The sequence below is a fragment of the Nothoprocta perdicaria genome, unplaced genomic scaffold, assembly GCF_003342845.1.
Source record: "Nothoprocta perdicaria isolate Ctin4 unplaced genomic scaffold, notPer1 scaffold_27, whole genome shotgun sequence".
Classification (NCBI taxonomy): Eukaryota; Metazoa; Chordata; class Aves; order Tinamiformes; family Tinamidae; genus Nothoprocta; species Nothoprocta perdicaria.
Window position 1 is genome coordinate 3,909,244 of NW_020455499.1, and position 23,666 is coordinate 3,932,909.

General features: G+C 35.5%; 1 protein-coding gene across 3 annotated transcripts in view; it reads right to left on the reverse strand.

Moving 5' to 3' along the window:
* The window catches only part of R3HDM1 (R3H domain containing 1), a 50,888-nt gene extending 28,309 nt beyond the window's left edge, over positions 1 to 22,579 (reverse strand). For all 3 annotated transcript variants that reach the window (XM_026040836.1, XM_026040835.1, XM_026040834.1), the window contains exons 1-10: positions 22,561 to 22,579; positions 18,092 to 18,297; positions 17,008 to 17,218; positions 5,747 to 5,861; positions 5,034 to 5,112; positions 3,569 to 3,628; positions 3,352 to 3,492; positions 800 to 908; positions 605 to 700; positions 21 to 58 (exon numbers count right to left, since the gene is read on the reverse strand). In XM_026040836.1, coding sequence (XP_025896621.1) covers positions 21 to 58; positions 605 to 700; positions 800 to 908; positions 3,352 to 3,492; positions 3,569 to 3,628; positions 5,034 to 5,112; positions 5,747 to 5,861; positions 17,008 to 17,218; positions 18,092 to 18,297; positions 22,561 to 22,563 — 1,058 coding nt within the window. In that variant the 5' untranslated portion in view covers positions 22,564 to 22,579. The remainder of the gene's footprint in view (positions 1 to 20; positions 59 to 604; positions 701 to 799; positions 909 to 3,351; positions 3,493 to 3,568; positions 3,629 to 5,033; positions 5,113 to 5,746; positions 5,862 to 17,007; positions 17,219 to 18,091; positions 18,298 to 22,560) is intronic.
* Positions 22,580 to 23,666: the final 1,087 nt, after the last annotated feature.

A 23,666-nucleotide genomic window follows, 5' to 3' on the forward strand; every position in this document is an offset into this window, starting at 1 on the left:
AAAACCACAAATTTTCTTACCTTTTATCAATAATGTAATTCTCCTGGGAACACAGGGACTGAGGACAGAAAAAAAATACAGAACTTATTATTAATGGCATCTAAACTAATAGTCCCACTACACTGTACAAACAAAAAGTGCAATTTAAAGTCTTCTGTATTATATATGAATGATCTCTATATTATATATTCTATATATTATATATTCTATGAATATTCTATATTATATATGATAAGCATCCTCTGTATATTAAGGTGCCTGAAACATCTGCCTCTTCAGTGAATAATTTACACACAAAAAATGAGAAAATAGGCCCATCTGCAAGAAAACAGCATTAAAAGGGGGTCAGCATTGTGATCTTTTTATCTTTAATAATATTTTTCTGAAGTTTTATTTTCTTGCATAGGACCATGTTAGAGAATGCATCAAAAYACCTCTTTAAGAAATTTTTCAGTATTATTTAAAATTCATTTAAGCCACACTAATAATTCTTATCTGCTAAATGGAAAGTAGCATCTCAAAATAAACAAACAAGAAAAAACATATGAATGGCTGTGTAGGAAGCAAGTRGTCAAAACAGAATAAGATTTTATGCGATACCTACATCTTGTGCAAATATTCTCTCTCTAGCTCTCTGATATTCTTCTTCACGTTCTTCTATGGATTTACTTCTTCTGTCATCTTTTAATCGCATTCTCATCTAAATTAAGTGACACAGTGTCAACTTCTAGAGGAAAATAGTATAAACATACAGTCAAATGTACCCAGTTGAAGAGGAAAATAATCTGTAAGTATTTACCTGGTTGTCATCTTTGTCTAAACTAGAGTTATCTCTTTTAAGGATGTACCGTTTCTGAAAATCATCACTCTTCTCATCCTTTATATGCTCAGAAAATTTTTGGTCAGGTCTACAAAAAGCCATTAGAAAGAAAAGACTTATGGATTTTTACATGTATACTATACATAGTGGAATTAAGTGATGCATGATGGATCAGTGTTGCATATATTCATACTCTAACTTAACTGACAATTTTTGACAACAGTTTGTTGCCCCAACAATGGAAAAGGTACCAAAAATATTAAGATGTTCTGTGTAGTTGATAACTCCTGTTCCTGATGCRTAACAAACCTGCTTTTAAAATCTCTTCTTTCAAAGTTTTTGCATCAAATTTCCAATTAAGGTGCCAAACAATCACATGCCCGGGGGAAAGAGAAGTGCTCTTGAATCCAGCCTTTTGCCGTGCAAGAAACRTTGGGCATGCATGGAAGTGATGATTGGTGCCTTCTGCTAGAGCTGCAGTAACTTTAAATTCATTGAAATGGAAAATAGAAGATAAGGAGATACATGTAGGAGAAAGCATTTCAAATTTACAAACTTTTTAAAACAAAAATAAAGGAGAAATTCACAAGAGAAGAATGACAGGGATGCTTACAAGCAGGAATTTCAGAACACAACAGTGAAAGGATGAAACAACAGATTGTATTATACACAGTCTTGGTATTTTATCTACTTTATGAAAGAGTAATGAGATTTTACAAACTATTGTTATCAAAACTAGAGATCAACTACCTAGACAACAAAATAACTAGCATGGTATGAGATGTTCTCAGACAAATCAGAAATCATTTGCCTGATAAAACACATGGTATACATATGACCTCTATTTCTGTTCACTCAGGGCACTTGCATAGAAATCAGGAGAAACTTTTCTGTTAAACAGGCAAGCCTAACTATCAGTTACTGGATGCCCAAATATAATTAGCAGGCATTTCAGAGAACCTTTAGACTCTCTTACCTCTTTCTTTTAAAGGTCCCTGAATTTACTGCCCTGCAATCACCAACTTCCCACTCCACTGAGACGTCCCAGTATGCACTGGGTTGTTGATGTCAGTAACATCACTGAGCGGCGCTGGAGCCGGGAATCTGCCTATGAGGAAAAGGTAAGTTTGGTTTTATTCAGCATGGAGCAGATCTCCAAGGTTTTCTTTCCAAATTCTTATTTTATATCCAAAGTGATTTAAAATAAGAATACTGAAAACATTAAAAATCCTTATGTCTACAGGTTAGATGAAATGCCTGCTAATTAGTAACTAAAACAATAGGGGGCTTCCAGAGGTCATTGGATTTTTAACTATATAAATATAGATTAAAAAAGAAGTTAAGAAATCATGCTTTAATAATTTTTACTCCACATCTGAAATGATAGATTGAAAGCTTCAGCTTAGGGGTGCTAGTAGAGATACAGGCAAGAAGTTGACTTGTAATTTCACCCACAGAATTTATAATCAAAGCAAAAAAAATATATATATATTCAAACTCTATACAGCTTTCTGAAACTTTCTGAGGTACATTTTTATTTAAGTGAAGTTCCAGTGGGATATATGTGAGTTCTAACAACTCAAAAATTAAGGCAGATAATTAGATTCTATTCCCCTAAATTCAGCATGAGTCTATATAGGGACAATGATCAGGATGCAGGCGCCGTGTACTATATCTGTGCTCAAATTAGAGAATAATTAAAGAAAGTTGTCATGCAAACTCAGAACTAAAAATCAGGTCCTAAAAACTGAAATATGTCAACACATTACTCCTTCATATTTCTGAAAGGGAAACAAAGAGTGCAAAAGTAGAAAACAGATGGGTCCTGTTAATGAAACATGTCAGCTGTGCCTGGAGTTCATAGATGCCAGGAATCCAGGGGTACCTTTGGTATTAGGGGGTTTCACCAAGAACTCTCCAGCCCTCACAGTAAAGTAGCACGACATCACTTGTTAACCTGGCAGATGCTTCCGCYGATGAGACATGGCTTCCCTGCTACATTTACTTTGTAAAGCAGTGTGGTATCTATGAGCAACGTTATGCTATCAACATGTTTTCTATGCCTATCTTTTCCTTACAGATTCTTGCAGTATAATAAGTTCTACAAGTCTTGCTCCCTCCCCTCACCCTATTGTAAACTGTCCCGTTACAGGTTTTCCAAATACTCAACCTATTTTCCAAAGGAAGAGAGGAATACACTCAAACATGGGTGTAATTCTTGAAAGAGATAAATAATTTATAAAGAAATTTTATGATAACACAGTTTGTAATACTTTTCTGCAAGAAAATCACCACCACCAAGTCTTAGTTTACAGATAACATTCTTATTTTAAATGCTTTAAACGTGAACAGATCACATCATTGCACACCACTGGACCTTGAGCAGTGAAGACCTCTCAATCCTCTCTCCTTGTTGCCTGATTCTCAATGACTAAATATATTCCTAGAGATGCAGCATCATTGCTTAGCAAGTCCCAGATGCTTAAATTCATGCACCAAAAACAATTCTTTTCAAGACTTTTTACACTTACATTCTTGTATTGCTAGTTTTATTTACTATGACTGATTTCCCACTCTGGTCCACGTTGTGCTCTAATCCAAAGTAAGCAGCTACCCTGTGCAACAGCATTCTATGGTAAGATGTCATTGGGGGAAACTTTTTTCTTGGAACTCTGGAAGAAAGGAATAGTAGCTTTATTAAACAGGAACACTCTCTTTTTTTTCTTCCTATAAGAGTACAGTACTTACTCATTATTACCAATGAAATCTAAAATTTCCTGTTCTAATTTCAGCAGCATCATTCTGTCCCTGAAAATAAAAACACAGCAACTCACAAATGAGACACACCAATAACTGCAGCTGTATTCATCTTAAGAATACACAGTCAACATCTGCAATCAATGGATGATGGCAGACTATAAACAAGACCACCAAGTATCAAATGTTTCTCGTTTCTGTTTGTTTTAAAAAAGAAAAGTATCCATTTTTCACTGAGCTATATTTTACTTAGCCTGCCTAGTGAAAAAAAATGTTCCTCCAAGTCATCTCCGTTGAATAAGTTCAGTACAAGTCATGGAGAAGATGATATCAAGAAGGGAAAAAATGATAAAGGATCATGTTGATCAACATGGGTAGCAAGACTCTCAGGCCTCACCTGGCTCTTCAATTGTGAGTTGGGGCATAGGAATTATTGAAACCAAGAATGACTAGACTACAGAGATTGGAAAGGTTTGTACCTATCTACATCTAGGAAAAAGGTTGAATTTGGCACATGTTGCAACGAGATGTTTAAGAGAATTGAAAAACAATAAAATTCAAGGGAATTGAAACACACATAAGCTGAATCATCATACAAAAAAAATTCTAAAAACGCTTATGCTAGTTTCAGTAGACTGTGAAAAAGTAATGAAATTAATTGTCACAGTTCAGAAKTAGGACATGTCATAACTAAGGTTCCAGTTACTGGGTATGTAAATCCATGGCAGACTTTCATCTGCAATTTTTTATTTTCATTAGAACACTTTATGACTYCAAAAGGAGCCGAGTAAGCATCTAACAATCTGTGCTTTGGCTTCATAGGACAAAACAGTTTGTGGGACTCTTATGACTCTTAATAGCAGTACAACTCCATGGTTTTTGTCTTGTATGGATATCCACAGCACTAGYATCAATTCCTACTGAGGAAGAGAGTAAACAAGACAGAGAAGCATACTGCAAATCTCAAAGCAAGAGAACCACATCAACTATATTACTAAAACAATAATAGACTTGAGTTAGGTCAGAACTGGTTTCTGATACGCAAAGAGGTTTATCTCCAAAAAGAGTTACATGGTACAGGTTAAGATAAGGTCTTTTSTAAATTTAGTGCAAGGCAGATGAAAACAAAATACAGTTCGGTCTCTAACAACTAAATACCAAAAAAGCACAAATTTTACAGACACAGTATTATTAACACCCCGAGATTGGCTACTGCACACAGACAGAACTCATTGTTTGCTCATTAAACTTGAAAAGCATTTAAACCATTCCAGGGTACTGAATCTCTGCTCCTGTAATGCACATGACACAATGGAGTGGTGTTTCAGAAAGCCTACRTGACAAAATGTCATCCTAAACTAACATGCAGTGTTACACCATTAAGCGCTGGGAAAGGTGGTGCTACACTTCTAACAATAAGAAAGAAAAATGGGGAATTAAGTTCTTTCACACTTACCTAGGATTGTTTTTTAAAGTATTTACTAAAAATTCATGAAGATCTATGCCCGTGGAATCTGTGTATTCTTGACTGGAATCTAAGTGCAGCAAGGAAGAGCACAATTACATTTTGAAAAAAGTATTAACACTCTCCTCCATTTTATTGCTAAAAATTAGGCATATAATTTTCAAAAAAAAAAATGCATATGGTCATGCAAATTATTTGCATAAAGTTATGCATATAATTAATGCCAAATATTAGGCATAAGATTCCCAATATTAAACACTTCCACTTTCCCAGAGGAAACGCTCAAGTAAGTACCCGGTCYCACAGCTGCTTCTTCAAATACCACAATTCAACATGTAACACAGAACAAAGATCTCAATAATGCCACCAATCTGTTAATGAACAGCTCCATCTACACATTATATATACACACTACTTTGATGTACAGACACGAGTAAAACACAGATGCACAACTGATMTTCTATTTATCAGCTCAGACTATTGCATATTCACATACACAAGACAGATGCTATGGATTGAATGCAAAAAGATTCATGTAGTAAGACAAACAGAAAAGAACTGTTAGTCTTGAGAACATGCAACATCTTTTATTTCTACAGTAATTCTAAAGAATTCCCCTTAGTCCAAGTCACTCAAGTTTATGAATATGGAATTCTAGGTAGATTTATAATTAGAACTTAAAAGCAGAATGATAGATGGCAAACCTCTCGATAACATTTTTCTGGGTAGTTTATCACTTGACTTTTCCTTTTCTGTTTCATCTTTTGCGGGCTTTTCTTCTTTCTCAAAAGACTGTGATAACTGGATTTGGATTTTCTCCTGTCAAAAAATAAAAATTAGCCATCATGGAAGTTATTTTAAACTATAWACACCACCATGAGAAATGTTTTGTGCTCTGCTATATGCATACTTTAGTAACAATGAAAATAACTGTCATTATAATCATGCATACACTTTATGCAAACACAAATTAAACTATTTATGAGTGAATCAAAAAAACTACAAAGACAACTAATATTTGTGGTATTTCAGAACTTGCACACACTTCCAGGCCATGAACAATATTCCAAAATAAATCTAGAGTATCTTCAGGCAAAYGTTAAGGTGTTCAAGTTTTTTAGGCCCAAAAATTGTACACATTTTTTTTTTTTTTAATAGGTCACCCCATGTTTTTTTCTTGATAAAAAGAAAACACACATATAGCAAAAAGATTTTATATCTAGTTAAGACAGACCAACAATTCAAATTTCACTAAAAGCAAAAATGTAAAAGTTAAAAATATAAAGACAGAATTAATAACAATATCATTATCAAGGCTTAGATTCATAAACTGGTGCATGTTTCGAAGTAGCTTTATGTGCAACCATCTCAAAATCCATTATTTTTATGCAACTAGACAGCAATTGTGAAGGTATTTCTCATGTACAGTAGTTTTCCTTTGTAATTAAAATGAATAGTTGTCCCCTAATTATGGGAAAGTGGATTTTTTTTTTTTTTTTATGTTAGTAAATGCCACTTTATTCAGATAACGAGAGCAGCACATGAGGTAGAAATGCTGAGAGGAGCAGGAAAGCAGCAAGCCTGCAGGGGACTCCCCCCATTCCTCCCACCCTAATGCCCCTCAAATGTCAATTCTGCTGCCCCAGAAGCCACCAAGGGAGTTTATGTTCCCTCCTCCACCACCCTAGAGCAACCACCCCTTTCCAAACCATGCAACCTGGCCCAGATCTATTTTTCTCCTCCCACTCTTCCTTCATTCTGCACCAAATCCCTTCCCATTCCAAGTCCTTGTTCTTCCTTCAAAGCCATTTTTCCCCCACACGTTTTTGCTATTCTAAAGCCTTCTTCACATATTCAACTACCTGCTACAAACTATTCCCAACCTCTCATCCCCAGAGCTGGTCTCTCACAAAAGCTGTCGTCTAGAACTGAACGTGACCAGGCTCCCCCAAGGCAGAGGAGTCTTTCCCATGCAAGMACATCTTTGCACAGCCCGTGCTCAGCCTCCTGCCCTAGCAAACCCAACTGCTCTCTACCGTGGTCCTTCCTGAAGTGGACAACARGAACCCTACCTACACTTTGGAGGGTACAATAAAAACTACTTTCAAATTTTGTTTTAGAAGAGAACTATTTTGACATCCAAGTGAGTAAATGCATTGSATGCTAGTTTTATCAAATCTCATTTTTATTATTGCCTATTAAAGTACTTAACTTCAAGTTTTAAATTCATTAATACACATATATCCTGCAAACTGACATTAGAAATAAAAGCCAATCAGTCTTTCTGAGGTTTTCTACACCTACATCTARGAGAATGTTACCAATGATTAAAAATAATCTCCCCTGTAACATTATTTCGCAGTCACAAGTATTCATTTCATTTCCAAAATAAAACTTTGTATTTCTCACTGTACTTCAATAACACAAACGAGCAATGTGTTTCTCACTGATAACTGCATTACACTCCACCTGTCCACCCAGTGCATACATAATTGTTTGTTATTTGAGAAAAGAAAAACGACAACAAAAAAATCATGGCTTACATCTTCAGAAATTATTTCCAACACAGATCCACCAATAYAGCAAGCAATTCTCTATTCTACAATAACACTCTGTTAAACTTCATGAGCAATTACAATTTTCAAACTGTGATTTTTCTTACTAGAAATTTGATCCAACTGCACTAAGCTCATCCAAAGTAAAAACTTGAGACAACATTTAAGTCATACTTAAGATTACAATTAACATTTTTATATTTCTTACCCAAACAAGAGCAGGAAAAAAATAGCCATATTATAAAACAATTCTGATATAGAATTGGTGCTAATAGCAAAGTGTGATACAGAACAGTGTAACAAATATTTTATGATTTCATGGTATAAAAACTATAATATTAATTAGGTATTTCTGTAGCTTTGTAGTCATGCATCAAGTAGGTCATATTTTTCAGTTTATTTTCCTTTATATTCTTTTAATCCCTTCCTAGCAGTAGCTAGTCTCTACTAGTATATCAATTTAACTGAACCTTCACAATCAATTTCCTCGCCCAAATCCTCATTCCTTTGTCTTTTAATGCAGGTCTCCATTTCTCCAGAAACGTTGTCTTCACTGCTAATAATGAGCCTCAGTTTCCTAGACTGTGGAGTATCATCATCATCATCCTCATCATCATCAGAGCAGCATCATCACTTTTTGCCTCTGACAATCTGTTACTTACTTCACTCTGGACATGGATATATTCCTAAAGATTACTCTTTTGTAAAATGGACGTTTATTTTAGTCAACAGATCAGAGAAGCAGGAATTGTCACCAAATTCTGATACTAAAATAGAATAAATACCACCACCCCACTTACAATTCCTCAAACAAAAACCATCAAACTAAGCAATTTAAAATATTTGAGACAGACAGAYGGGAAGTATTATGAATTTTACTCAAAGGACCTACATTTATCATCTATCTCAAACTATCYCTCATGGAAAATTACACAAATCAGTATCAACTAATGTCATGGACACTGGTCTTTTTTTTTTAAATTATTTTTTTCTCCTCGCCTCCTTTTGAGCTGTTAAAGGTAAGACCAAATTAATCAGTTATATTTTTCCTCATGCAATAAATCAATGAGGAAAGCTTAAAATTTGCAAGATCTCACCCAGATTCTTCAATAATTAAGAGCATATTTTCCATGGTTGCAAATAATTGCTCAAGAAAATACAGAATAACTCAGAAAATAAAATGATTTGCCTTAGAACTCCTCTGGTCTAGCACCTTTCTCATTCCAGCCATCTGTTAGAGCTGAGGAGCCAGCTGTGATGCWCTGAGTGATATCCGCACCTCTACATGCCTGACCCTTTCACGACCAATAGCTCTGTACACATGAGCATGAAAGGAGTGACTGAAGAGCTGCAGACCAGACTACAGAGAGACTTGAAAACAAGCGCCAGTTTGCAGGCTAGTAAGGATGTCTTGGATTCTATCAAAGTTAGCTTTCTAATCATTAAAACAAGTATTACCAGCAACTTTATTCTAAATTTTCTTCTTCCTTACTTCTAAAAGACATTTTTACAATGTTCCTGAATAATGAATTCTAGTTTTGTGTCACACTCTTGGCGATTGCAGAGCAGTGCTATTAACTTTWCCAGGACGGGGAAGTTTATTCTAGCACGAGAGAGGGCCATACACGACAGCCTGTCGCTTCACCTAGCCCCAGCCTCCCCAGGCACACACAGCACAATTAATACATACATCTCATACTTCACATTCTTTCAAAGTGCAGCCACCAACAGCATTGCTTACAAAAACTTGTCTGTGCTGTTCCCAAARAATACTTGGGAAAGAAAGCAGAGTGGGTGAAGTTGCCTGTATGAGTTGTTCTAGCAGGTCATGCAAGACCCATGACCCATGGGTTGGGGACTCTGGCATCAAACAATACCACACAAACTCCCATCTTCAATTCTTCTCTTCATCATGTATTTCTCTGCTTCATAAGACACAAGAATTCACAACTAAGTTCTGTGAAGAGCTGGTAAGTTATGCTACAAATCAATCACAAATTTGTTATTTAACTGCCTAATGATGGCCCACACTATGTATACAGTTTAAAACTGCCTGAAGTTCACTGTGACACTAGAAGGCTAAAATAAGCGACAAAACCCCCTCTTTCTCTATGCCAGATATCATCCCAATAGTAGTTCAGAAAAATAAAGCAAGATTGCTCCTGAAATTACTAACTTTGTAAAAGCTGTATTTAAAAAGAAAAAAAGAAATAAAAGAAAAAAGGTAGTGCCTACATATTTAAGGAGTATCCAAAAGACTTGCTTTTGTACAGTAMGTTACTTCAAATCATTTCAGAAATTTCAGTAACAATTTTACCTGGAGGTCCTGTGATATTTCAGCTGTGGGAGGTGGTGGATATTCTTCACATACAGCAAGGCTCCGAACTAACTTTAACTTTGTGTTTGACTAAAGGAAAGTATGTATAATTAAAAACTCTGGCTTTAAAATGAATACCTTAAGCTATTGCTTTGCATTTTAACTTATGCAAAACAAATTGGCTGAAAGTTGCATTTTAATATTTAAAATAGCATTAGGAATTTTCTGTATGAAGGAAAAAACTAAACAATTGCAGCTCTTGAAGGCACTGTCAGCACAATGGAGCACAGCTAATGATAAGTAAATAAACTCTTTGGAAAAAAAAAGAGTTTCTCTCCATAACAATAAAAAGCCACCAAAAAATATAAAGGCAAACCACAAAAGCAGACAACTAAGCAAGACAAAAATACAACAGAGCAAAACAAAGCTGCATTGCCAAAAATAAAWGATAAAACTAAAGGCACTATTCACAAAGTAACAAGGCTTCACCAAGCTCGAAGGATTTCCTTAGCATGCCAGCACACGAGTCCACTGTACCTTTGATCTTTTGGCTGTCTGTCCAAAAGACTGCACTGGCCGCTGAATGATAGGCACAACAAGAGAGGTTTACATTAAACTTCACAGTTCAACTTTATTAATGCAAAAGTCTATATAACAGAGAATGTTGTAATAATTACTATCAAATCTGTGAAATGAGCAAGTACCACCTCAGGCTGAAGGATTACATACTTTCTGCCTCCCATTTTCATCATGTGAAATACTTGATCTTTCTTCATTTATCAGCAATATATACCACAGACACTGAATATGAAACAACCATTCTTGTTTAGTTTTGCCTAGTAAGACAGTTCACTCTTGGCCAGCTCCTATATTTAAAATTCTTATGCCCTAATTTCCTAGGCAACATGACACCGTKTTATAGATTTGCTTCCAGTTTGTGAAACTACGTGCAAAAATGACTATATGAAAAAACACATTGCTTTGACAAGGGCAGCAGAGAGCAGCCTAGCATAACTACAGCGAAAAAAATATATTCCTTTTTTTTCCCCTCTCTTTCTCTCCCCCTAAACACTGACTTTAAAAAGGGTCAGCTAATGGTCAAAACGTCTTAGACTCCATGTACTTGACAAAATTACCACCTTAGAGCATTTATGTTCCTGCTTCTAAAAACAATTAGGMAAGTCAAGGGAAGATGATCTTTTTTCATACTTCTGCTTCTATATTACTTCATCAATTTTCATTAACTCCTTTCCCACCCTCCCTGCCCCTTTTATTTATAATTTTACACACATCTACTTACCACTATCTCTTGCGGCTGGCTATACCAGCCCACTCCACCACCTCTCCATTTAGGCAGCTGCCAACTATTCTAAACACCCAACCTGAAGTGAAGAGTTTTAGCAAGTCAAGGCAGAAGAATAGTTACTTCTCTCATTTCTTTCAAGTCTCAAATGTCTTTTTGGGATACTGTTCCAGCTAAGCTGAAGAACAGCAGAAGGAAAGCTTATTTAAATACTCCCTATTTCACAACTGCACAAGACTTTAACAAAGCAGAATTCAAGACCAACTCATCTGATCATCAGTTTTCTAACTGAAGMTTGCTGAAGTTTTGAGCAGCAAAGACCTCTCCAACTGTTCTCAAACTTGCAGCAAGACAGAGCGTTTGTGTCTTGTTGACAACAGTGAAACATTTCCCCCTCCCCGCCTCAGTCATCCATTCTGCAAACAGACAATATATATTGAAAATTGGCAGCTTGCATACCCTTGGCAAAGTTTCTAGTATAGCAAGTTATTGAACTTAGAGGAACTGAACCGTTTCCCAGGCTCCCTCAATTACTTTAGTATCAATCATCTTAGCTTACGCTGAAGCAGTCTTATCTTAAAAAATTTTAAAAAAATCAGTGGGCAATACTAGTGCAGTCTTTGGTTCATTGTCTAAACAGGCCAYGATGTCTCCATCATGACAACTGTTAATAATCAGTTTCATTTACTTTTAGACAAATGAGGACCAAAAACTATCCAGCAAACACCTCATTTGATTTCAGTAAAGTCTCCTGAAACTATTGCAGCCAGAAATTCAAGTATACTCATTATGTCAGATAAAGTGAAGTATGCATCTCAAAATATAATTGATGTATTAAAACTCAAGTGAATCTAGTTCATTTTGCAAGAAAGCTTAAAACAAATGTCACTTTCAGATTTCAATCACAACAGCATAACCTTGGCAATAATTCCTTCATAAYGTTTTATCTAGGCTATATGCTACGTTCCATTTGGATACACAATTCCAGTTCAGATTGAAAAGACAACACAACTGATACTACTACTAAATATGCTGCATTTCAGACTTAACAATGGGTGTTTGCAATCTATGAGGAAAGAGTTAAAGCACTAAACATATTCAGGGCAGGCAGTCAAATAAAGGTATTTGAATACTAGGGARCTATATTTCTTGAGTGCCTGGCAATTTTTAGGGACCCCATACCACATTAGTGGATATCAGAAAAGCTGGGATTGTGAAGAACACGGTAGGAGAAAGATTCTTCCATGACTGATATGTATCAAATCCTAGTTACACACACAATAAAGACCTTCCCAAATACTGTAACTAGTAAAGAGCTTCGAATTTTTMATGCCCTGAGAAACAACTAATATTAGTCCTTTGACAGATCCAAGCTCCTTGTTTCTTACCAATTGGATGACTTTAAGGATGAAAAAAATGTAAAYGTAAGTCCTCCAAACCAGTTGTAATATGGAAGATAAGCTCCAACGTACTTTACTGAGAGGTAAAACACACTGGACAGGGTCCCAGTATAGGTGGATAAAGCTAAGAGACTGACTAAAAAGAGGTCTCACACACCACAGCAAACCCTGCAGTTTGCTGAAGGGAGAGGTTTGCAAGAAGGAACTGTATATAGCTCTGAAGCAATGTTTGGATACTTCAGGTATCTGGATATCCACAGAGAAGACAGACCTCAACCAAGAACATTGTAAGGACTTGGAGGTTTTTTACCGCTCTGCTAAATTAGGTCTGCTCAAATAGGTCTCAAAATRTAGATGAAGGATAACAACCATAGTTTAGTAACACAGCAGATGAGAACTGCTGCAGGGAACTCAGTTGAGTACAAAAAGCAAAGACAGGTTTGTGCTGATATGGAGAGAAGAAATGAGCCTAGTTCTCTAGCTGCTTGGGGGGGGGGAAAAAAACAAGTTTAATTCCTCCAAAGGACTAAGATATCATAGAACCAAATCARAATTATACCCACTAAATACAGTATTTGCCTTGCCCATGTTACATACAACAGGTATGTAAAGTGTTGTGTTCACATATCTTGTGAGACTTTTCTTTCCTGCTCTCCACAGCCTGACAGAAATGCAGTAATTGCAGCAATACGCAGCTTTGAAAGTAAAGCTTTGAAGTAAAAGAAAAATCTTTTACTGCTTTGACGATTATCTCATTGAGGATCTCCTTTTGACTTAGTAGCTTGTCTTACAGCAAAGATGTCTGAGTACTTAAGCTCCCTGTCCTCCCTCAGTGTAGTTCATAGATTATAGGATAAGAACAAAGCAGCCTTTTCTGGAATAAATACACCATGAACCAACGTTTAACATAAATTTACCATGAATATGCCAACTAGGTTGATTGATTGTTAAAAAAATGGCCAATAGTGAAATTGCACTTAAAAGTACAAAAAGCTAAAAATGTTGAATCAGTGAAATCAAGATGATATGAGCGTCATTACAAACACACATTTATAGCCAAAAAGGTAATAAATATTATGTTTACATATCAGAAGTTGACTACAGCAGTTAGAAAAAGAAATGCAATTACATTACTACTGTGAAATGGGTMAACATCGCTGATCCCATACAGAATTTTTAAAATAGGTCTGCATTAAAAACAGACTCACTGCAAACACCTGTATTTATGCAAAGAATGCATTAGACAATTGATCTTCAATATTCCTGATATTAAATAAAAAGCACTATCACATGATTCAAAACAAGGCTGTTGATTTATTTATCTTTGGTATTTCTTGACATTCTAACTCTGTAACAGCAAACTTYATGGTGGATGAAACATAGCCTGTTCTGTCACCAGCTAATTGAGATAAACAATTTAGACCTGGTGTTCTGATTAATTCCGTACACAGTCATACGGCATGGATAAGCTTGATCTTGAAGCACATGTAACAGACAATAGCCCCTGATGATCACAAAACCTACCACAGTGAGKTCCATGCGCTTCTGTAAAAGTTAACTTCCACATTAGTGCCTCTCGCCAATCCTAGCTCATTTGAATGAGCTTGATAGTCACTTCAAAATACAACAATTCAAAAATGTCCTCATTCTCATSTATCATGCATTCGTATTTATCAGCTACATTACACTGGCACTATTTTTCTTATTTACACAGTACCTCCAAAAAAGATGTAAAAACAGCAAACAGGTTCCTAATGCATCATGTCAAAAGAACCTGGAATTCAGATCTGAAGAAATACTTATTTGTGATCAGGTTCCAAAATGGAGATGATCCTCAGATACTTGCCATCAGTCAATGACCGATTTAGACGGAGGAAGGCTTGTTACCAGTTTATTACTAYGCTGTAAAGAAGTCACAACTTGTGAGACAAGCAATAAGTGTATTCAGAATTATTACTGTGGTTTGTTCATAAACAAAACCTACAGAGCAGCTGTCAGTTACTAGAGAAGAAAAAAAGAGAACAAAGTCTAACCACACAACAGTGACACTCCCCCATACTCCAAAATTCTGATTCAGCAAACACACCTAATTACAATAACCTTCTGATACCCTTTTGTAATACTCACAGTAAAACTTTTGCTATTTTCATCTGTTATTACAGTAAAACTTAAACTGAACTTAAATGAAAAAAGCTCATATGGTTAAATGTCTCTAGTCAAACTACTTAATGATTTGTTAATTAAAAGCTTGCTGACTCCTTTACTTTTCCAGAGTATAATCAGAAGTTCTGTTCAGCATGTACACACTAAAACTGTTTGTCTTATATTTTAGCAGAAAAAAAACCACTCTCAATTAAAAAAACATCAGATATAGGACAGAGGTATTTGCAGTAGGAGTTATCACAGTGCACTTTCCCAGACCTCAATTACGTAAGCTTCCAAAGGAGCTTTCTTAGCAAGGTTCATCTCGTAAATCTTCCCACCATTTAGGACAACCATTGCATTTATATTAACTTTTGATGCAAAAAGACAGTACAGCTGTGTGAGTCAGAAAGCCTTTCCATCCCACAGCTGTACAATTCATAGTGCTACTGCAGATAAWTTATGGCAGCCACTACTCGTTATTCTTGTTAGAACAAAACCAAACACCACCAAGGCTGAAGAAACCAAAGTCCCACAAYCACTAACAGCAGCAAAAGTGTTGCCTTGTGTTTCTCTCGACTGAGCCAAAACAAACAAAACCCATGTTTTGGGGAAGRTAAAATCTGCCACTTGAGTTTCAGAACTTTCTATACTACAGCTCTTTTCCACCTTTACTGGAGAAAAAAGCAGACGAGATTTTTCGACATTACTGGAGTGGTATCAGATCAATTAGGTTTTTGACTTTTTAACTAGCTTCTGGGTTATGCAAACGATAATGAAAAACAGCAGTTTACCTACAAAAGCTGCCTACAACAGTTTACCTACAACAGATGCAAATGTGGATGTTATTTCTAATTTATTAGAGTATTTAATTGGTAAGGATTCCATTTTTTTTTAATAAATCATTTGACACTSATGTCAGCCTTAATAAAGCCAGTAGATATTGAAGTGTAAAACTGTATTGCTTTAGTGTTCTACGAGATTTATTTCTGAATATTTCACCCTAGGAAATAAATCTTACTTCAGTCAGCAGAATATTCAAGCATTAGTAAGCAATAAACTACTCCCAAAACAACTTTTTACTCAGTTTCGAGCAACATCCCAGGAAGCTCCTTTCCTGTTTACAGAGCTCACAAGAGAATACTGCTATACTCACTATCTGGATCAAGGTTTTCTTTAAAAAAAAAAAAAAAAAAAAAAAAAGGAGCACATTTATTAATAGACCATAGAAGACACACACATAAAGTTTCTATAAAAAGTGGTGTCTTTTCAAACACAAGCTATGTGCTCTGTTTTAGCTATCTGTCCATTTTCTAGGCTGCGCCACTGTAAGAGGAAAAAAAATAAACCAATTTACTTAACTCTTCAGCTCAGCTCATCCATCTTTAATTGCCAAGTGGGCAGCCTGGTCTAGGATGYAGCCAGTCAGTTCCATGTGAAACAGCTTTTAAAAGTCACCCATCCTTTAGCACTCATGAGCACAAACACCAGCTTTGTAGCTAAATCTCTAAGGTATTAAATACGCTGCTATAAACACTTAAACCCATCCCTATGAGTGTTTTCTCCTCTAYTGCAAAATGTTTTTATACATCACCTCTTTTGCAATTTTCACTTGACTCCTGTAGCTCCTGGGGATTTGGATTACCTACATGTAGACTACTTAGGCCTTATGTGATACAGCCCTGACAAAAAAGCTACACCAAACCACCTGCAAAGTGCTCAAAAGCCCTACATTGTTCACTCCTACCCAAGGCAAGGGCTACAGCTTGTGCTTTATCACATTGTTCATACAAGCAACACTCAACGATGCAGTGTTTTGACCAAACTATACYGTTAATACACAGTGCGTTAACACAGACACATTTCTGAAATTTGGTCATGATTCAGCAATAGCAAAATACAGAGAATTTGAGACGCTCATTTTATTTTCCTTATTTTCTTTGATAAAAAAGACTCAGCACATGCACCCAGGGAAACACAAGTCAGGGTAAACAGTTCGGTTCACATGAAAACTCCTTATCTATTTCAAGAAGAAAATCACCTGACCCATATACCATAGGAGTCGAGCCATTTAAGTGGGGTAAAAGAGGAAAAAGAAAACAATAATCATTCTACTTCTTTCCAAAACACTGCTCAAGTTTTCCAGGTCTGCTTCAAAAAAAGCATGCAAGAGCATCATCAGAAACAAGAAACACATGAATCAGATTAATTTAACATAACATACTAAAGAAGAATAAAAGATTCTTACCGACATATTGTTTTTGCTGTCAGGACAATTTTCATCCTTATCTGCTTGAATTTGCTCCTGACTTTCTGATTTTATAAAGTTTTCAACTGGGTCTGTATCTTTAAATTCAGCTTCTGGACCTTTCATTGCATCAGTTTCAGCTTTTACCATAACAATATCAGACATCCTCATTAGAAAAATGTATTTTAAAATTCTACAAGAAATATGGAGCCTTTAAAGAGGACAAAAAAAAAAAGAGAGGCATGACTAAATAGCTTTAAATTCATCCAAAAGTACTTACATATATACACAACTACTACTAATAAACATGATTTTATTCCACGATTCCTGTTCCCAGTACAAGATTTTTTATATTTTGTAATCACAATGAGTGAGGGGTCACCCTCTCTTTAACTATGTTTATCAAGAGGCTTATGCAACTGAGTTCTACACAAGAGAGAACTAAAAGCTACATTAYTGAACAACATTTGCAAACTTTTCTCTCTGTATTAAAAACACAGAACAATCAAACACTCCAATTAAAGTTGGATCCAACAAAATCTAGGGATGTTTTTTCTAACTGTAGAAGTGGGAGGGAATTACAGATAAGTTTATTTTAAACTGTTTGAAAGTATATAGATGAATCACAGTGCACTTAATGTGCAAGCAATTATGAATTCAATTAAACCTTTAAAGGTTCCTAAATCCAAGGTAACAATTTGGCAGGTTAATGACTGCAGGAACTACCTTATGTATCGAAAGCAAGGAAATCTGTTCATTAAAATAAAACACTAGTAAAGCACTGAAGAAACAATAGGCAATTATCATAATTTTTTTTAAGTGAACTCTAATAATTAAAGCCGCAACACTTGTGCAATTTTTCATATATACACACACACATATATAAGTGCGTGTGCGTGTATATATATAATATATATAAAGAAAATTTAAAGTCTATACCCAGTTGCAGTTCAAGATGTGAAGATAAAAACATCTTAATTCTCTGACAACATAAAGATGAAAATAAAATTTGAACACTTTAACCTCTTCATTAACAACAATAACAAAACATTATGGAAAAGTTCAAGTTCATCTGAATTATTACCTGATTTGTTCTACAGTTTGGGGATTGTGGTCTCCCACAAAAATAAAATAAAATAATCCAAAGTTTCTTTTCACAGTTGTCAACCAAGATGTCAGTTGTAATGAACCATCTGGAATCTGGCAGGAGGAGTCCCATGTCCTTATCCCTGGTGTAGAGTCCTGGACAGAACTATATTGTCTTGAGTCAATAACATCCCTTTCAAATGCCTGAGAGGGGAAAAAAAAAAAAAAGCATGACAATTTTCAAGGCTAATACGACCAGGAATAGAATTTTATGGCAAGATTAGAATAAGGAGCAGTGCTTTTAATATTATTTTTTTTTTTTTAATTTTTATTTTTAACTGCTTTTTATTCTTTCATTCTCCTTGCTTTAACTACTGGCAACAATAATATCCACCAGACTGCTAGGGTACTTCTGTATTACAAAGTTAACAAGTAGTCATAATAAACCCTCTGTTGGCATTCCTAAGCCTTGCTTTGCTTCTACAAGCAAAAAGTATCTTGCAGAGTAGTTGGAAAAGACAGTTTAAAAAGAGAGGACCAGCAGGTGTGGAGGAGTAATCTGCCATTCAGGCTCACAAAACCACTGTGAGCAGGCAACTTGTGTTATAGGTGACATTCTTATTATATTCAAATGAAGCAACTGCCTCACGTGAGAATTTACGAATATCTAGAAAAAATGCATGTTCCATTTACCCTCTTTTCCAGACTTGCCTTTCGAAGAAATAATACCATCGACCACAAGGAAGCTCGTGTTTGAAGTGCCAGACAACAACTAAAGCAAGCAAAACGTAAACCATGAACCTACCAAGAATATCCTAAAGCAAAGATCACAATTTTATCTTTTAAACTTGCAAAAGACAGGCTGAAATATTAAAAAAAAAAAAAAGAAGAAGAAAAAAAAAAGATTGCCTTTTGCATTTCCACTTTTCTGACAAGAAGGGAAGGGCTTAGGATAAATAGCACAAGCAATGTATGTTACAGCAAACATCAAGAACACCTTCTGTCTCCCAAGCTGGCAGACTTAAATTTCATGTGAACAATGGTTTCAAGAAAATAAAAATGTATATACTCTCTATAAAAGCAATAAAATATATGCTAAATAAAAAATGAACAACAGATTTGTGTGAAACAAAAGAAGCCGTGAAGACTTTTATTCCGCAGGTATATACAAGGTTTTGAACGATGTAGGTAAAGAACTAATACCAAATTATTTGCTTTTAAAATGAACTTAAAAGTTTTTAAATGGATGGACAAATCCTACAAAAACCTTAATGTCCTCAAAAAGTTGCATCTTAGCTTACAAAAATTTGAAAGCATTTAAGTATTCTGCAGTATGCAGTCACTAGAAAACAAATAAATACAAAAATTACAAAGCTTTGACAGGGTCCAAACTTTTATCAGTTTGTTTTGTGAAGGTAATAAAGGTTTTTAATATAAAATAACAGCACCAACGAATACACACACACACACACACATCACTTCCTGCGAATACCCAAAACTGAAGATGGGAAGTAGGTTGGTGGGAGTAGGGGGGAGAAAATAAAACACACACACACACAAACACACACACACACACACACACACACACACACACAAACAACAAGAACAAAACACAACCACAAGCCATGCACACCTCACAATAAACAACTCTGCAATCGCTTATATTCAGTTATTTTTTTTAAACAGAAAAAGACAACTGTTAAAACAGCACCAAGCAACATTTCCAAAGATAAATGCATACAAGCAACACAATACTGAATCCCAARGAAAATTGCAGAAGAAATTTGTGTAGGAAGAACTTAAAGTTATCCTTTCAGTGTGTGGCAGCTAACTCCTTCTTAAGTGCTAGAAGATCTTTACTCATCAGAAATGACTSCAGATCTGAAACATACACCTTGAGGATCACACTGAACTACTCCCTCCCTCAGCATACCAAGATCACAGTGACATAAAATAGCAGCACASTGACCCACAGACTTCCCGGTTTACTTGTAAACGGGATTAAGTCTCAAACAGTAATTTTTTTGAACCAAACAAATACACAGCTTGGTAARAGAAGAAAGATACTACAGACATAAGAAACCTCGCACTGAAAAGTAGGGGAAAAAATGCAAGGAAAGTAGGCTGTGGTTCAAGACCATAGTAAAAGTTTTTCAAAACACCTTTTTCACTGAATCATTAAGGAGGAGGGGAGTAAAGATGAAGTAACAAATTGGAAGTAAGAAATGTACAGAACTGCAGTGCTGTTTGGTTTATTTCCCAAGAAGATCCAGGTGACAGTTTAAGCTGGTATTACACTTCATTGTCAGCAAGACTTGGAAACACTGCTTGACTGATATTTTGATTACTGATATTTGCATTGTACACAGAGGAAGCTCTTTAAAAACGCTGASCAAAGACATAGGGGGGAAAAATATGCAAGTCTAGTTGTACAACTTCAAGGACCTTAACATAAGCAAAAACYCTTAAAATTGTTTTTGATTGCTTTTTGAATGACAAGTCACAAATGTACATATGTTCAGAAAATCTTGAAGACTTAATTCAAACTGATCAAGAGTTACAGACCTTTTTACCATCATCTTAAAAAAAAAAAATACATTCTCAGTTTAGCTGATGACTGCAAACACACACTTGCCTACGCTAATTAAAAAGTGTTCTTCCATTCTAGAAAACTGCTGCACAGAAATAATATCCTTYGTTTTGGAAAAGAACACCTATAAAACAGTCTCAAAACTATGAGCAAATCATTTTGTGTACAGATCTAAAGGCTGCGCATGTTGTACTGCAGAAGGTACAATCAATATGACAAATCAAAGAACAGCCATGCAGTTTCAATTCATATGAAACAATGAATAATGTGTTTTGGATTTTTCTTTTTCTGAATCAATTGGAATTACCATATGCACACCCACAGGTAAATTATACACTGAGCCACTGATCAACAGCAAAATATACAAAAAGGTGCATCTTTGCTGCTTGAAAAATATTTTCTGAGTAATAAGGACCACTGATTACTGTAATATWATCTTGTGGTTTGAGGGACACAATTATTACTACTCAGAAAATGTTCTATGCYTCAATCTTCTACTTGAGGCAATTCTTATAGCCAAGACAATTCTTGTTTCCTAGCTTACACAGACTGAGCGAAGTATGTGCTGATTTCCTTCAAAACTCAGCACTGGTCACAGACTGGAKAGCAATGTGGTTTAGCTGATTTCAAAATAGAAGAGATGATATCTCTACCCTAGAATTATCCAAAACTTTTTAAGGTTTTGATTTGAACATTGAAGGGCAGAACACTAGCAAGTCACACAAGGACAGCTGCATTGATTATTTACCTGAATTGAATTAACAGCAACAGGTCTCACCAAAAATAGCTTTCAGTCTTAACATCTTTTGCTGATGATCATTATAGACTCCTGCTTCAATAGGCAGGAAGTACGATGACATCTATTGCAGGACTTCAGACAGTTGGTAAGGGAGGAAAACAATATTTTATATTTATGTCCTTCAACCTTTGGGATAGCTGTCCCTACCTAAATACTTATCACTGAAAAAACTGTCATTTGCAAACCAAGTAAAATGACTTGCAATGAGTGGGGGGTATTTCTGGGAATAGGATCTAGTAAACTTAATCCAATTTCTGTAATAAGTATCAAGACCTACATATCTCTCTTGTTGTAAATGCAGATAGGAAGCTTTACTTTGCCTACAAAGAAATTGATTCTTTTTCTTTTAAAGGGAACATCAAAAACAGAAGCGGATTTCTCTTTCTTTGTTAAAGCTATTATTCATACCATCATTCAGGAAAAGATCGTAGAACAGCTGTCCAAACAACTGGTATCAATCAAATTCAGGGCAGGAAATTGGATTAGAAAGGTGGGCGTGGAAATCTATATCCAACACAAAGCAGAAACTGTCAATAAGGTGGTAAGATGAGAGCATCTTTATAAAAGAGACTTCTGTTCACCAGATATCTGAACAGATTCTTGCACATGTCTAAACATTATCCCCCGCTCTGGTAGTATTTATCTTTTACTGGACTTGTAAGTGGTTCACCCCCTAATCTGACAGTCAAAAGTCACTGCTGGTACTAAGGCCCCCAAATCAGCCTCGTTATAAGTTGCTCAGGAATCACCAAACTGTGTGCAGCCATTTATCGTGTCTCAATCCCCCTTAGATTTGATCTTCATGCTCATAAAACTGTACTTACCTTTAAAAAATTACTTTATTACCCTAGTATCAAAGCTCAATTATCCATCTTTATTATTCCTGAAATCAAAACCCTGAAGTTTACATGAAACTTCGGGGAAAGCCAAATGTTATACTGTAACATTTGTAGATATACTGTTATACTGTATATCTACATTAGTGCTACAAAAAGAAAGCATAAAAACATCTAATCTATTAAAATTGGAAGCCAGAATCAATAATGTTGTATACAGGTATGACAAGAACCACTCTCACCATCAGATTCAGTAAAGAGGCTGGACATGTGCTCAAACCCTAGTTTTGGAATAGCTGAAGACAGATTACATTAGTGTAACGGAAGATATTGTCAATTAGACATTTTTCTCGCTGCCTTGTACACACACATACAAGCTCACTGAAATCACACTCGTAGATGATTAGTTTCTAATTAGTAGAAACCAACCACTTTCTATTATCTTTGATTCATACATACACATGCCCTAAGTCTATGCCCGATGCAGAAAGGCATAGATTTGAATTATCTCACTCTTTCATTAAGAAAAGCTAAAGAATTATTGCATTCAGCTTCTGCTTATTTGCTGAAGACCAAAAAAACTCTGATAAACGCAAAGTGGAGGAGGAAACWGTCAATTCTGGCATGTGAGACCTATCCCCAGCAGCTGTATTGAAGAATTCACTGCTGTCAAAAAGTTTTCCTCACCATTTATTTACTGCTCTCTTTAGCCTGTAAATTTAAAGACTTTTTAAGCCACTACACAGCTTTTATCGTTATAGTAGGTGATCTTACAACTGTTCATTTAGTAGTAAAAACAATGCAACTTTCCAACTTACAAGGCATAAAAAATAGAATTATGCACGGACAGCTCTTTTCATTTTTCTAAATGCCAACATACAAATAACTCCACGCACAGGCTTCCTATGTGTTTTCTGAGTGTCTCAAATTTGAAACCATTAAACTACTCACTAGAAGTAAAGACTTCTCTGGTCTCTCTTAACTGTTGATCATGCAGGACTGATCTTAATGTTTCTGTAGCATTTAAATAAGGAAATACTCCATCTTGGAAGTACAAATAAAAATAAGCAAACCATCTGATCCGGTTAACATCTACAGACTGAAAGATACCACACAAATTAATCCACGTTGCAGTAACTTTAATACAGTTATGTAACAGATTTATGGTTTTCCTCCAATACAACCATCTACAGAGGTTTTTAAGTTACACATTAATCAGTTAACAACTGAATGCTATTTACTGCATTAGCACTGAAGATACTTATTTGATTCAATTTAGCAAGCTATTTYGCAATCTGATTTTCAATGAAATAATATGATAGTAAATCAGCATAACATCCAAAAGCAT